This window comes from Sorex araneus, chromosome X (genome assembly GCF_027595985.1).
Source record: "Sorex araneus isolate mSorAra2 chromosome X, mSorAra2.pri, whole genome shotgun sequence".
NCBI classification, from domain to species: domain Eukaryota; kingdom Metazoa; phylum Chordata; class Mammalia; order Eulipotyphla; family Soricidae; genus Sorex; species Sorex araneus.
In genome coordinates this window covers 371,115,402-371,132,164 of record NC_073313.1, presented here as the reverse complement: position 1 = coordinate 371,132,164, position 16,763 = coordinate 371,115,402, and the positions used below count along the sequence as shown (strand labels likewise).

The 16,763-nt window shown below is 47.7% G+C and overlaps 1 protein-coding gene across 3 annotated transcripts in view; it reads right to left on the bottom strand.

The window, feature by feature from the left end:
• The window catches only part of RMDN2 (regulator of microtubule dynamics 2), a 35,971-nt gene that overhangs the window by 14,033 nt on the left and 5,175 nt on the right, over positions 1 to 16,763 (bottom strand). For all 3 annotated transcript variants that reach the window (XM_055121714.1, XM_055121715.1, XM_055121716.1), the window contains exons 3-5: positions 5,302 to 5,476; positions 4,826 to 4,928; positions 3,183 to 3,243 (exon numbers count right to left, since the gene is read on the bottom strand). In XM_055121714.1, the coding sequence (XP_054977689.1) occupies positions 3,183 to 3,243; positions 4,826 to 4,928; positions 5,302 to 5,476 (339 nt within the window). The remainder of the gene's footprint in view (positions 1 to 3,182; positions 3,244 to 4,825; positions 4,929 to 5,301; positions 5,477 to 16,763) is intronic.

Below are 16,763 nucleotides of genomic sequence, written 5' to 3'. Positions count from 1 at the left end.
GCAGGAGGCGGACCTGGCCCGGAGCCTCATTTGTACAGTCATTTGCACTGAATGAATGAGAAAATACCCAGTCCCAGAAGAATCAAACCCTTTCCAGATGGTCTATTACCATTACAGAATCAGACAACTGACGGTGCCTTAAGTCCGCGTTATCTTTTTTCCATTAAGCTCCAACTACTATTTAGTTGAACGAGAACTCCTGTATGCAGTAGATACATGAGACTGTGATCCAGGAAGTAAGACTGAACTACTATAGCGAATTATTATTAAAAGCTGACACTGACTAAGAGACCAAGTATGACACAACCGGCCCATTATTTTGTGCACACGCACATGTATGCATGAATAAACTTAACCTCATATTATAAGCCAGGAGATTAGTTCATACCAAAAAAGTGGGTAAAATGAGTATAGACGCAACAGCCCAACCTGGGAGTCAGAGTAGAAGCCCCCAGGAAGGGATAGACAAGCACTGACAGCCAGATCGGGTGTGAGGGCCCCAGGGCCCGTGCTCAGTGCTCAGCCAGCTGAAGCCCCCATCCGAGCAGAGGCTTCCCTGCCTTCTTTATCAGGCTTTCCTGTGGCTTCAGAAGATCCCGATTTTGTCCCGGGGTCTCTGAAGTCCTGTGTGGGGACAGGACGAATCTAACAAATGTAACCAGGTGGCCAGGCGGGATTTTAGCTTGAGTGGAGCTCCCCCTGCTGGTGGCAGTGTGAAGCAACAGGCGTGGAGAGAAAGAAAATCACCCCAAAGTAGGTGGCTCCTGGAAACCTAGGGCTCAGGTAAGTGTCACACATTAACCCGTTTCTCTTGCATTGTTTGTTTTGGGGTCACACCCACTAGTGCTCAGGGGTTACTCCTGGCTCTGCACTGAAATCACTCCTGTCGGGCTCAAGGGACCAGATGGGGTGCTGGTGGTTGACCCCAGGTCAGCTGTGTGCAGGGTGAACGCCCACGCTGAGCTCTCTCTGGCCTCTCTCATGCTTTTAGTTCCTGCAGCACCTGCACCGGTGCCGTGCATGGGGACCAAGACATGGAGATGGTCACAGCCACTGCCAACTCTCGTGCTGTGCATGGAGACCAAGACATGGAGATGGTCACAGCCACTGCCACCACTAAGCTCACCGCCAGGCTGAGTATTCTGGATGCTCTCGAGAGCGTAGCTGTGACTGCGGCCGCGGGACATCTCCAAACTCTATAGTACCTACATCCCAGTAGGGGCACATCCGGTTGGACAGGGATATAATGTAGCCAACTGAGCTCAACTAACAGAAACATTAACACAGAAGGCTCAATGGCAACAATAGCTAAAACTCCCAAACAAGCACTAATGTCCTCATGGTGAGATACAACAATTTTCACAAATTTTCTTTTTACCTAAGTATTTTTTTTTGATAATTCCATTAGCCATTTAGAGGTTATAGGCAACATAAAATAAATTACTGTGGGCCTACTATGGGGGCTTTAGGGGTGACTGGGAAAATGGGGACAATCGTGGAGGGAAGGGGACAGTAGTGGTGGGATTAGTGTTGGAATATTGAGAGCCTGCAACAAACCGTGGTGTTTAAATAAAGTGCGGAAAAAATGAAACAGGTTATAAAAATGAAAGTCCCAGTGAAATGAAGCATTCACTAAAATGACACATCAAAACACATCCAAGAATATTTATTTTCCCCCCAAAGATATGAACTTGCACCAAAGATATGAAAATGCATCCATCTTTTCTTCCTTAGTGATTTTCTACTTAGATTAGTTTATCTCTGCTCTGGAATTTGTATAACTCAGCAAGGTACACAGGATGGCTGATACGTGGTCATTTTAAAAGAGTTCTTTCTAAGTATATGATGTCCTTTCAGTATTTGCCTTCAAGCAAATACTTCAAGTTTTATTTTTATTTTTTTAAATTTTTTTTGCTTTTTGGGTCATACCGGACAATGCACAGGGGTTACTCCTGGCTCTGCACTCAGGAATTACTCCTGGCGGTGCTCAGGGGACCATATGGGATGCTGAGAATTGATCCAGGGTCGACCTCGTGCAAGGCAAACGCCCTACCCACTGTGCTATCACTCCAGCCCCTCAAGCAGAGTTTTAGATTGTCAGATTTAATTAGCATTCATTCTCCTGAAAGCCAGTGGACTCAGTAGTTTTGCTTATGAAAAAGTCATTGAAAGTTTAGCTTAATGGGGTGCCCCAGAGGGGGCAGGTGAGATCCCTCCCTGCCCCAAGGGACCGAGCCCCAGCAGCTGAAAACCTTCAGAACTCAACTGCCACTATGCTCATGGCCGCTCTCCACACGCTCAGACAGTCTCACCCATGAGTGAACCTATTCCTGGACCTCGTGGCCTCGACACTTCATACCACACCCTATCCATACTCCAAGAGTACCCGAACCACATCTGATGGGGTTCGAAGTAGGAGGCAAACAATCTTAGAGGGAAATATACAGTTTTTCAGATATATATGTATATATATATATTTAGATTTATATATATATATAAAGCACACAAGGCTCAACCTTTAACAACATGTTAGTGATCTCTTATAGAAGAGCTTCATGGCCCCTGGGTGAAATACAACAACCTCCATACACTTTCCTCTAAGGATACTTTTTTGTAGCATTTTCAGCAGTTTTTCATAACAAACAATACAAAATATATTATTTAGTTCTGCTTTGTGACAGAGATTGGAGTACAGGATGGAAACATCCAAAATATGTTGGTGGGAAGGTGTCATGGTGGTGGGATTGGTGTTTGAATATTAAATGTAATAAAATATTGTGAACTACTTTATAAAATAAAAAATTTTAAAAAAAGAAAGCTTAGCTCAAGTATGTTTAAAATATGCACACTAGGAACATGCGAGAACCAACAGAAAGAACACAATCTCTGCTAGGAGTTGATGAGTGAGAAAGGCACGTGACCTGGGTCAAGGACACTTTAGCACCGGGGGTCAGAGACGCAGCGCAGTGGGTAGGGTGCTCGCGAGGCTGCTCTCACCCAGGCAGTTCCCTCCATGGTACCCCCTGTGTCCCCGAGCCCCGTCAGGAGTGATCCCTGAGTGGAAAGCCAAAACCAACCTGGGCATGGCTCCCTGAAAACCAGCCACAGAAGCATGTTAAGACCTGTGCGGCTGGCTCAGGAGGCAGAGCTGCCACCGGGGCCGTGACAGGCAGCGCACTCACCACAGGTGACAGTATCCATTCGTAGGCGCCTGGGAAACTGCTTTCTCGCCCAGCGTCTTCCCTGAAAGGCAAACGTGCTCGGGCTGAGTAGGATGCTGCTAATGGGAGGGTTTCACACGACACGGTCCCACACCACACCTGCCACCAGCACCTTCCCGGGAGCCTGCGGGTGGGGATCGCTGGGTTCTATCAGTGCTCTCCTGAGTGTGCTCAAAACTACTGCGTGCCCCCGTATGTGAACCCTGGGGAGTCAGGGGGCCACTGGGCCCCAGTCAGATGCAGAGCACAGGAGGCCGCGGGGAGTGAACCGGCGGTGGAGCAGGTGCCTGCAGAAGAGGCGAGCTAGGGTGTGTGTGTGTGTGTGTGTGTGTGTGTGTGTGTGTGTGTGTGTGTGTGTGTGTGTGTGTGTGTATGTGTCTGTGTTTGAGTGTGTGTGTGTGGGGGGGAGGTGTATGTCTGCAGGCCAGCACAGGCTCCAGAGTGGATAATGCACTCTTCTTCCTGTAGTTCACAGAACTCCCAGGTCTATAATGAGCACTGTGGACTGAGGTTTTGTCGCTGGAAGAATCAAAACACATACAACAGAAGTGAAACCACTCTGGGCCAGAGCGATAGCATAGCATTTGCCTTGTGCAAGGCCAACCTGGGTTTGATCCCCGGCATCCCTCATGGTACCCTGAGTGCAGAGTGAGCACCACTGGGTGTAGCCCCAAACAAAACAAAACAAAAACAAAGTGAAATCGCTCTGAAGACCTTTCATCCAAAGGGGCTGTTTTGCTTCACACGTCTCCCTGGGGCCTTTTCATTTTATTTACATTTTGCCATAGAAGACAATCCCCTGACCCGCCAAGTGTTAATTTATAGTTCTATCCATTAAAAGAGCCTGTGTGTAGATTGACATAGACTGGAAGAAAACCCACAGATGAAGAGTTTCAATACCAACTGCAACTGATCGCAGTGCACCAGGCTAACTGAAAAGCCACAGCACTTTCAATCGCGCATTAGAAACAGGCATCTTTTCAAGCAAGCAGCAGCCTGGGTGCTCCAAGGCGCCTAAAACAGAGGTGACACCAGCACGGAAGCGGGGCGGTTCTTCCCGGGCTCTCAGAGGAGACAGCAGGGCAGGAGAAGACGGGGATGAGAGTGGAATTCAAGGTGTCCTGATTTCACGGGGCTACATGCTCCTAGAGACGGCACACGGCTGTTTTGTAGGCTTTGGTTTGGGGGCCACACCCAGCGATGCTCAGGGGTTACTCCTCCTGGCTGTTCTCAGGGGACCCTATGGGATGCTGGGGCTCAAACCCAGATAAGCTGCATGCAAGGCAAACACCCTGTTCACTGTACTATCGCTCCAGCTCCAAAATGATTTTACTTAAAAAAAAAAAAAAAGCCTTCCTGTCTCTAGATTTTGTATATTCTTCAGTACCAAGACATAATTATATGGGTTAAACATAATGGCTAACTATTAACATTTGGTAATTAAACACCATTAAACTAATTAAACATTAAAGTTAGTCATCGCATCCCCTTTGGCCCCATTTCCTCATGCGAAGCTTCATCATTTCTAAGATAATGCAAAATTGATTACTGGTTCATTGTAGGCGATTGCTGAATTGAATAATCAGCCCTTATAAAATACTCACCGACATTAGCATAATGCTTCTTCTCACCTACATCCGTAGATAGCTCACACATGTCTCCGTAAGCCCGAGCCAACCGCCAAATAAACTCGATTTCATCTCTAAACTGAAAAGAAGGAATTGCACTTTGGGTGAACCCAGTTGGGATAAATACTGATTGCAGTTAGATGAGCCCCTATAAGAAAGGAAATTAAAAATTAGCCTTTTCTTCCCCCACAGGGAAGCAGGAGGCCTTATTTCTTTTTATCTGTTACATTAAACACATCAGATTAATAAAAAAAAAACAAAATTCAGCTGCAGAGATCACATTTTGTGTCCTTATGGGTCCCAAATACTCTGTTATTTACTTTTCAGAAGTTGCAGCCCGAAAGCGTGTGGCACCCACTACCCAGCTCGTGCCGCCACGGCCTGGTGCGCGTGGAGCGGCACTCACACGCAAGGCTCAGACTCACGAGCAGGTGACTCCACGCACCGCTTACCTTCTCTCTGTGGTAATAAAGTAGCTCAAAGCTTTCCTTCTTGCCAGAATCATTGGTCCGTAAATGATCGGCCTTCCGGAGGAGGTCATCCAAGCTTAATTCTTCTATGTAGGTGTTGAGTTGCTTCGTGACGGGGAAGTCCTGCTCTTCTGTGTCTGTGTTGGCGGTGTTGTATCTAAACCCGCAGAAAGAATGATCAGGTCCCTTGAGGGTTCCCCAGACAGACGGCTGTGCTCACTCTTCTCTGCTGCTGGCCATGCTGCCCTCTTGGCCCATCCTATCGGGGTGACGGAGGAGGCTCTGGCGCCACCTTGCCCATCCTGACCTGCTTTCTAGCCGCTTCTCACCCACACTGCAGCCTCCAGTGCCATCCATGTGCTCCTCCCCTGGGGCCTGCTCGCTGTTCCAGGCTAATCCCCCAGAAGAGCACAGACTCCTGGACTCACCTCGGGCACTGCCCACTGCCTGCCGCCCACCCAGACCGCTGTCCAGGTCAGTCTGACGCGTGGCCGCCCTCACAACCCCGGCACTGCATACCCTGGGCCCCCATCTCCTCACCATGCTTAGCTTCATCGCTCTGCGGCAGAAGCTTCCTTCAACCACGAATGTCCACTTTACTGACGGATCGGAACCGCCAAATGCCGGCGGACTAGCTACTGCTCCAGAAAAGTGATTAGCTAACGAACACACGGAAAAATGTTCAGTACTCATCAGTCATTCGGGACATGCAAATCCAGCCACAGCGGAATTTCACTGAGCTGTCCACTAAAATAAGAGACTGCAACAAGTGCTGCGCGGATACTGGAGGACTGGAACGCTGTCCACGACGGGTCTGTGAGAGGCTGTTTGGAAAACCCTCTGGCAGATGCTGAGGGCCTCAGACGCAGTCACGACTCAATGGTGACCCTCCTGAGCAAGCAGTCAAAATCGATGTTCACAGGGAAGCCCTGCGGGGACACCGCAAATACCTTCTTCCTAACAGTGAAAAGTCGGAAATGTGACCCACATGCTCATTGTCTTCTGAGTGGGCAGCCCAACAAGGAAACGGAGGAATCAGACTCTTAAGACAAAGCCATGCAGTCCCAGTGGCAGGAGCCAAGCCCTGATGCCACCTTCGAATGTGCAGGATTAAAGGCACCTGAAGACAAACTCATTCACTGACTTCTGTGCCACAGACAAGGGATGAGAGAGAACAAGAGGGTCCAGAGGTCCTTTCGATGGTGATGACGATGTTTTGAAATTAGGGGTCATGGCTCTACACCGTGAAACCTACCTACTTGCATACTTCACAAAAGGGTGAATTTTATAGTATGTGAAAAATATCTCAATAAAGATGATACTGTTTAAAAGGAAAAGGAGAAGGATGTTGAATATCCTATAGCCATTAAACAAATCAAACCAGAACGTAAGTATTCACAAACTCAAGAAAGAAATGTTACAGGAAATTCTACCAAATAGCCAAAGAACAGAATTTTACTGAAAATCTACCATTTTGCTAATTACAAATAAAAGGAGCATCTTTGCTTACTTCAGAAAGTTAAAATGAAATCAAAAGCAATAGAGGAGAGTACAAGAAATAAAAATGACAGTCCAATTTCACACAAATGTAGGTGAAGAAATAAAGAAGATCTATTTATTCCTAGGCTGTTAATGGATTTTATACATTTTCATAATGAATTAACAGTTAAATTTAATAGCTATGTCTGGTATGTGGACTTAAAAATATTTATAGATATTTTCGTTATACCTTTAAAACTAATTAATGCACATACTTAAGCATTATCACTTGTATCACTTGTCATCCTGTTGTTCATCGATTTGCTCGAGCGAGCACCAGTAACATCTCCATTTGTCCTTGTCGAGTGCTAGTGTAGTGCAATGGCATCTGCTCGCTCCAGGAACATGAAGAACCTCAAACCGTTCATTTAGGGTCTTGATGAAGAAGTCTGACCATCAGTGTCATCCTCGACTGGAATGGGAAGGAATGGGAGTGAAGATGGACGGTCGGCAACTGTCCATCTTCGCTGTCTGCTTCGCTGTCCGCTTCACTGATGACATCGTTCTAATAATGACGGTGGGCAGCCATGAGTCTTTTGATGTCCCATGGAATCCAGCTGGTAACAGCTCTAGTCCAGCGGTCGTCTCTAAATCACATTATGTGTCTGGTCCATCTGGTTTTCGACGCCTTGGCAAATGAGACAGTGTCCCTCATTCTTGATCATTGACAGAGGTCGGAACTCCGGATTCCTTTCTCTCACTTGAGTGAAATGTGATATTCCTAGCATAGCTCTTTCAATTCCTCTTTGGGATACCTGAAAAGCGTTCTCATCCTGTTTATGTAGGGCCCAGGTCTCTGAGGTGTATGTTAGTGCAGGAAGAACGGTGGAGTCGAAAAGATGTGCCTGGAACCGGAGGTTCTTTGTCCCCTTAACTACTTCTTCAATGCTCTTGAAGGCGTTCCACGCTGCTCTCTTCCTCCTGCACAGTTCAGGTGCCAGGTCGTTTGTCATGTTGAGTTCCTAACCTAGGTACACATAAATGCTGCATTCAGAGATGTTCGTTCTATTGAGGACAAATGTAACATCAGGAACATTCATTCTGTTGAGGACAAATGGAACATCATGTCCGTTTCTCATGAACATGTTTTTGTGAGAGTCAGCTGCAGTCTGACCTTTCCACACTCATGGTCGAAGTTGGCCAGCATTCATGCCACTTGGCTGATATTTGGTATTATTAGAACGATGTCATCAGCGAAGCAGAGGTGGTGCAGTTGCCGACTGTCTATCTTTACTCCCATTCCTTCCCATTCCAGTCATTGTATGATGTTCTCGAGGGTGGCACCGAAGAGTTTCAGTGAAATGGCGTCATCCTGCCGAACCTCTCTCTACATTGATGATCACTTCTTTGTAGAATGGTGAGATCCTGGTGGTGGATCCATAATACAGTTCACAGAGTTGTACTGAGTTTGAACTAGGGCTTCGATGACCGCTTCAGTCTCAACAGAATCAAAGGCCTTCTTTAAATCAATGAACGTTAGACAGAGCGGCATCTTGAACTCTCGCAAAACCTCAATGAGCTTGGTCACTGTGTGGATATGGTCGATCACGCTGAATCCTTTTCGGAACCCGGCTTGCTCACATGGTTGTCCTTTGTCTAGTGTTCTGCCAATCCTATTCAGGATGACTTGAGTGAATAACTTGTAGGCAATGGACAACAGGCAGACTGGGTGATAGTTGCTGATGTCATGGATGTCTCCCTTCTTGTACAACAGGATGGTCCTGCTTGGGACGGAACCTTGCATTCAGACAGATAGCGTGTGAAGAACCAAGCCAGTGTATCAATGAGTACTGGCAGTAGATTCTTCAGGTGTTCGGGTCTGACCCTGTCTGGACCGGGTGCTATATTTTTCTTTTCTGGTGAAATGGCGTGTCAGATTTTGGGAGAGAGAATGCTGGGAATGACATATCCATCCCACGGAATTTGGTATGTGGGCAGGTGGATATGGCTGTCAAAAAGATCCAAGTAGAAGTGGATAACCTTTTCCATTGCCCTTCTGGAAGATGTGATAGATCCATCAGGACGTCAGAGGGCAGTCATCTTGGTTTTGGTCTTATAGTTGGCAAAGGACAGGTGGGTATTGCAAATACTTTTCCTGGCTTTTGCTACATCGGCCAACACTGCTACTCTTCTCTCTTTGAGGTCTTCCTTTATTGCTGTCAAAAGTAACAACTAGACTAGGACCCTGCTAGGGATAGGAAAGACTAATCTGGCCTGAGCACTGTAGTCTGAGACTGAGATGGCCCCAGGAGAGCAATTCTATAAGCTTAATGCATTTCTTACTGTGTCCATACAAAATGATTAATATTATGAATGCTTATATGTTTGCTGGACAAGGAGAGGAGAAACACACTCATGGGACTCAGCCCTTGGGTGGATGGTCCTGCTGAAGGAGAATCTGTCCTAGAAGCAGCATCCCCTGAGGGAAAGAACTTTACCCCTATTGATGGTGACCACACCTATGTGTAAGCCCCAACCCCCTCATGTTTGGGGGGTTTAACTAGGCTGTAAGAGTGGGTTGGGGCGAGATCAAGCATGAGAGAGATTGAGAGCTGGGAGAGAAGCAGAGAGAGAGAGAGAGAGAGAGAGAGAGAGAGAGAGAGAGAGAGAGAGAGAGAGAGAGAGAGAGAGGAGTGAATGGAATAAATGGCAACTGATCAATCAACCGGCTTGGCCCTCTTTTTCCTCCTCTGTCTGCCCCATGGCCCAGGCCGCTCGAGCTGGGCGAGTGGCCCGGGACTGACCCCCTGAACACTCGGGGGCAACCAATGGGGAGAGCCTCTGGGGCTCTCCCCGAGTCACCCCCCACCAGATGTTTTTTACATACAATGACCTTGTAGAAAGTGTGGTCTTCTTTATAGAACTTCTCCAGCTCCATGTAGAACTTCTCAATTTCTTCTTCATTGTAGTTGGATGTTGGTGCATAGACGACAAAGATAGAAACTGCCGGCAACGAGCCACATCTATTCAAATGTAAGTGTTCGATTCAGGTTGTTAGGCATTGGAACGAATCAATGCTCATGGCCAAGTTCATGTTGACAAGGACATCAACACCACTGATGCCTCTATTGTCACATGTTCCGAGGAACAGTCCTTTATCAGTGTCGAAAATGGCTAAAACTTAAGCATTATATATAGCATAATAACTTTCTAACATAGTCATATTTTCTTTTTAGAATAAAATACACCTTTATGCTTTTATAGACCTACTCAGAATTTCTCTTAAAGAGACTGATGTCCTTGATAAACAGTGAAGCAAAACGCCTCAACAAAATACTGACAACTCGAAAACACATGAAAATGACAACATGCCACAACTGAGTGGTTTGCCCTGAGGAGGCAAGGCCAGTTTACCAAGCGAGGCTCCTATCACAGGTCACCTGGACACGCCATCTCAACTGCCACAGAGGAAAAGCATGGGACAGAACTGATCCCCTCTCATGCCAAGAACGGTGACAAGTGAGCAACATAAAGGAACAGGTTCAATGTGATGAGGGTCATGTAGATGAAGTTTCTGTGCACGTTGCCCATCTTGGGGTCCCCCTCACTCCACCGAGAGGTGTAATTTTTTTCTTTGACTTTATGAGCCCCTTTGGCTCTCTGGAGAAGAATGGATCTTTCTCTTCCTTCTTGTGTCTTACTAAATAAAACTATCTTACTTCAAATAGAAAAACAAAATAATCAACAAAATGATGTTTTTTAAATAAAAAATTTTGAAAAAATATGAAAAGATTCACTTTGTGCTCTGCACTCAGGGATTACTCCTAGCAGGGCTCGGGGACTACATGTGATGCCAAGAATTGAACCTGGGTCAACTGCACTCAAGGCAAGTGCCTTAACCCCTATGTTATCTCTCTAACCCCAAGATTCACCTTTAAAGATAATATTAATAACAATAATAATAATGATGTTTGTATCCTATATATTATTAAATCTGACTCTACTTCAGAGTTTTCTGAATTCTCAGATATGTTCTGTACTGAAAATGCTAAGTTAAGAGCCTTCACCATGTCAATGGCCTGGCTTCACAATCTCATGGCTGACCTTGGAAGATCAGTCTAAGCCATGCAGATGGAAGTCACAGGTGCACCAGTCTTTGGGCACCCTCAGGAGGGGGTGGGCTGAGTCTCCACCCTGCAGAAACCCCAGGAGCTGCACCCTCAGCCCACAGCCACCACCATGCAAACAGCCCAGCCCTACTGCTTCACGACTCATCTTGCAGACTCCAGGCAGGTAAAACTCCAGGTACATGGGCCTTTGGGCTGAAAACTCTGGAGTCTTCTTGGAGTAGGGGTTGGTGGCCTCCCCCAGTGGCCCCATATTCTGGGAAACCCCAGCAGCCACACCCGTAGCCCACAGCTGCTGCCACCTAAACAGTGGCCAGCTTCACAGCCTCACGACTGATCTCACCTCAGAAGAGACGCCAAGCAGAGAATGAAAACCCTGGGAACCCTCAGGAGGGGGCAGACCACTGTCATCCCAGCTCCACAGATCCTGGGGCTCCTGGAACATGCACCTCCAAACCCCACAGTCCTGACAGCCCAGTGGGGTACACACATGAGGCGGGAAAGTAACGCAGAAACCAACTACGCTCAGTATTACTGTATCGCTGTCATCCTGTTGATCATTGATTTGCTCGAGCGGGCCCGGTAACTACACTCAGTAAGCGGAAATAACACAGAGACCAACTACACTCAGTAAGCGGAAACAACACAGAAGCTCAACTACCAACAAAAAGCCCAGTAAACCCTCAGACACTGGCTTGAGCAACACCATTGTAAGCTATAATTTTTTACGCATTTTCTTTCACTGAACTGTATTTTTATAATTCCACTTACCATTTTATTATAACAAGCAATATAAGAAAATTAATTCTGTGCCTGTCAAGGTGGTAGGCTTGGGGAGTGGGGGTAGGGTAGGAAACTGGGACAATGGTGGAGGGAAGGTCACACTGGTGGTGGGGCTGGTGCCGAAATACTGACTGCCCAAAACAACGGCATTATGAACAACTTTGTAAACCACTGCTTAAATAAAGGTTAAAAAAAAAAAGAAAATTCTTAAAGATCTGTCTTTGTTAGAGTCTATATATTTCTTCTACAGTATTTGTTTGCTTATAATCTGAGCCTTCTATTAGGAAAAGTGTCTTCTGGCAGCAGGAAGACAGCTGAGCAGATACCCACGACAGGCTGTGACAGGGGGCTGGCTCCACCCATTAGCTAGGAGTGTCCCCAGTAGAGGGGTATAAGACATGGGTGCTCAAGGAACACAGCGCACTCAGGTCATCATCTGCCAAAGCAGAGCGGAACACAGTGGCAGTCACCTGGCTGGGCTGGCCTGGTGTGGTCCTAAGCTGAGGGAGACCTGCCAAAGGCTTCACAGAAGGAAGCAATCACCCGGACACCATATTCCAACACAACCGGTCAACTGGTCTCCAAAACTAACAGTGCCCGGAGTTCAGTGGAGATGGCCATGCGGGGTGGGTGGGGGGGTCGGGGGGATCCTCTACGAGAACTGGGCCACACCCTAGGCTGCCAGACAGGGGACTGAGGGGGATGCCTTGAGAGAGAAGGTGAAATCTGGAGTGACCTTAGAGGAGGAATTCTGCTGGGCGATGCTGTTCCTTCAGCCTGACGGGAGAGCTCGAGGACAGCCCCTTCCATGCCTTCTGACACCCCTGTGGTCCCGGGCTGGCCAGAGCACCCGACTTGGGGGCCACTTTGAGGCCCTTGATTTGCGGTGGCCCTGCATGTGTTACAACAGTCCTTCAGGAAGAACGAGTCCACGCTCAGAAAAGACAGGAAGGAAATTGGGCCTAGCTGACAGCCCGCGGTGGCCGGGCACGGGGCTGCGCCTGCCTGGCTCCTGAGCTCTGGGGTGCTGTCGCGCTCGGGAGATACCAGGTCTATGTTGAGCTCTGCATCCTGCAGACTGGCGAGGCGCCCCACCGATCTGGGAGGGCCCGGTAAGCTCTGCGCACTTGGCTTGAGAGAAGAGATGCTGGGTCTCTCAGGGTAATTGACCACGGTGAGCCTGGGGCAGGAGGTCTCGTACAGAGTGGATTTTCTCTTCTTTTCAGGATCAAAGTTAGCTCTGCTTTGCTGACAAGACATGGAGGCACGACTTCTCTGACACGGCAGGCGAAAGTGGCTTTGGCTCTTGGTGGAAGGACTGGGCTGACGGTAAGGTGAGGCCTCCCTGCTCCTGGCAGGCGACTTGTCGAGGCGTGGCACCGGCCAAGCTTCAGGAACAGGAGGGTGAGCTGCGTGGGCCGTGACAGTGGGTCCCTTATGTGAGGAGGCCTGACTCGCTGCCTCTAAGTACTGCTTCTCCTTGTTGCAGCTAGAGTGACAAAAATGTCAAGTCAGGAGAGAAGGCGGGTGGCAGAGGTGCGGCTCAGCGGGGCCCTGGGACCAGCACTGCCAGACCAGTCTGGACACGGCCGGGAAGGAGACAGTGGTGGCGGGCATGGGGATGGGCCATAAGACCAGGCAGACGCTTGGGTCTGAAAGATTCTCTGACTTGTGGGGAAAGAAGGATTCAGGGGCCACATGAGGGCATGAGAACTCTGGGGTCCTCTGGAGGAAGAGACAGGACTTCCTGGTTAGTGTCTGTGTGAGACCCAGCTTTCAAAACCACGGTCTTGAGGGGAATCTAGCAGAACAAACTCAGACCCAGTGATGCCAAAGTTTGACAATGTCAACACAGATACAAGAGGGGCCCTCCTGAAAGAGTATTTCAGCTCAGTATCCAGATAGTTCAGACACTCCACTCTTTGGGGGAGTGGGGCGGGGGGCAGCATCAGTACTTGGTTCACACAGAGTCTAACGTTCTCAGCAGATGGAAATGTGATTTATTTACTCTTTTAAAAGCTTACCTTAAGCATTTCCCCATCTTGAGTCTAATCAAAAGCAAGTCTTTCTCTTCCTAAGTCATCGCCCTTAAGTCTTGTAGGCCTGTGCTGGTGAACAGCCCAGAAGACTGAGTGCTCACAGTGCAGTAACACACCAGAATGAAGGAAGATTCTAGAATCCAGGGGCATCAGCTCAGAATGCCGAGGCTGTCAGAAGAGCCGTGATTCCTGGGGCTGTGGGCTGTGTGTTCCAGCCTCACTCTGCCAGGGTCAGAGGAAAGGAGGACGTCCCTCCAGCAGCCTGGCCATTAATAGGCTCCCACCCGGTTCGTATACACGCTGTCGAAATGTAAAAGCTGGGGTCTAAAGACACCGTGAAGGGCCAGAGTGATAGCACAGTGGGGAGGGCATGTGCCTTGCACACGGACAACCAGGTTCAATCCTTGGCATCCCATATGGTCCCCCAAACAGAGCCAGGAGTAATTCCTGAGTGCAGATCCAGGAGTAACCACTGAGCATTGAAGACACAGTATAACAATTTCTGTAAATGCCCAAGGATCTCCAAATACCACATTTTCTTAACAAGTGCAATTTTGACCAAATTAATCATTCTTTGCTTCAGATTCTATCAAAGGAAAATATCAGTGTTTATAATGTCATATTTGAAAGAGTATTTGGGACATTTTAGGATTATGTATGTTTCTACTAGAATTGTCTTGGTACTTGGAACTATCAATTTATGTTATATTGTTTTGAGAGATATTATTTTGTTTATATAAGGTATACTTTTTAGGAAATATGGAGATGGATCAAAAGGCTGGAGTGAATGTTTGAATGATTTGCATGTGGGCACTCCAGGCTCAATGCTTTGTACCGCATTAGTCCACAAGCAATCATCAGAAACAGCCACTGAGCAGTCCTGAATGCCCTACAGAAGTAAAGACATTTAACCAGCAATGATTATGTCAGAATTCACAACTGCTAAAATAATAGGCTCCAACCCTAATTCAGTCTACTACAAGAGGCATGAGAAGTAAACATTCATCTGTAACAAAATTCTGGCTTACCTCCTTACAGACAGCTGTAAGACCAACTGTGAAGTTGGGCCCTGTTCATGTGACTGGCTCAGGTCAACTAAATAGTAAGGAAAACCACTTCCCTGCATTCTTTGAAAGAAATAAACTTAAATAATTCTAAAGAAAAAAATTGGCTCTCTTCCCAGAGGAGACCCGGAGCAGCGGCACGCGAACGGCTCCTCTGCACCTAAAAGACCATGATCCCGGAGGCCCACTAACTACTTTCAGCACCCAGTGGCTTCTTACAGAGATGCCTCTAGACTGTGAACTGAGCTGCGACCCCATGCCGCCCCAGGAGGGGAAAGGTTTTTCTCTCTCGGCTTTTCCTTTCCTCGGTGGTGGCGGCGGTGGCAGTGGCCGTGTGGCGACTGCCATCTTATACAGCCCACTAACTGAAGGTACGAGCTTGTAGTGACGCAACTTCTGGCAGAAATTTCTCTGGACTTGATTACTGAAATACTAGAAATCCAAAACCGCACGGCCGCTGTTGTGGCCGCACAACCTCATATACTCTTCATTCTCAGCAATGGAAAACAAAAGATCAAATGATGCCTTTTCAGCAGGTTTGATTGTTGGGGGAAAATTCCAGATAACAATAGTGAGTTTTCTGTTGAAATACTGAATGTAATCAAAGTATATAGAGAGTAAAGTGAAGATCCTTAGCCACAAAGGTGGGGGTGGGTGGGATGGGAGGTATACTGGGGTTCTTGGTGGTCGAACACGTACACTGGTGAAGGGACAGGGGTCTGATCATTGTATGTCTGAGACTTAAACCTAAAAGCTTTGTAACTTTTTTCATGGTGATTCAATAAAAAAGAAAAAAAAAAAATCCAAAAGCCCAAGTAGCAACTGTCTTTGCTCCCCTAAACGAAATCAACCTCTTCTACTTGGGCAGAGAGGAATGCCTTCTGTGGCTGCAGTTTTTGGTTTGGGAACCACACCTGGCAGTGCTCAGGGCTTGCTCCTGGCTCTAAGCTCAGGGGTCATTCCTGCTGGTACTTGGGAGAGACATGCTGTGCTGGGATGGAGCTCGGTCTGCCACATGGAAGGCAGGTGCCTAACCCTGTACTATCTCTGGGCCTGAAATGTTTTCATGTGTGATCACGTGCCCAGAATATGGGGACTGGCCCTGCCACCGTTTCTCAAAAGCAAGACCAACAGAATTATTGGGAAAGAAACTGTCTTCTCCACGCCAGAGCACAGCGGCTCACCATCTGTATGGTGAGTGTGTGAGCCGGGCGGGAAATACCGATGGCATGAAACCCCCCCAGAGCTCTGCGTCACCGGCTTCTCATCTCCTGCTCTGGCCCCTTGAGGAAGCCCTCCCATTCTGCTGCAGAGGAAGAGTCTTAACTCATCTTAAGGTGTTATTTGTATTTTGGTGGTGGAATATGTGCACTGGTGAGGGGATGGGTGTTCGAGCATTGTATAACTGAGACTTAAACCTGAAAACTTTGTAACTTTCCACATGGTGACTCAATAAAAAAATTTTTTAAAAAAAGGTGTTGTTTGTAATTTTAGTCTCTCCTGCAGGCTGGCTTGTAAGTGACTGGCCTGCACTGGTCTGTGGACATGACAGAAGACCCGGACTTTCGGGTCAGAGATAAGACGGAATCACTCACTGGCACACAGGCAGCTGATGATGGAGATGTTTGTGTCCCCGACCCTGATTTCAGAGACCGTGTGTCCATGGTGCTCCTCACAGGAGCTTCTTGCTTCTTTACAGCAAGAAGCACACAGAGCTGTGAGATCTGCTCTGAGGTGCATGCCCCCTCCTCAGCTTTTCTGCAGCACGCAGAGAAATAGCCCCTGTGCCAGCCCCGGGCCCCATGTGAACTCAGAGATCAGATGCAAAGGCAAAATGTGGCCCTTGAAAGCCTTGTCCTAGGATGCGGAATGGCAGAAACTGAGCTAGGTCTGGGTATGGCCATGACTTTCCTAGATGCTTATTACAAAGGTTCGAGCATAAGCCCACGCAG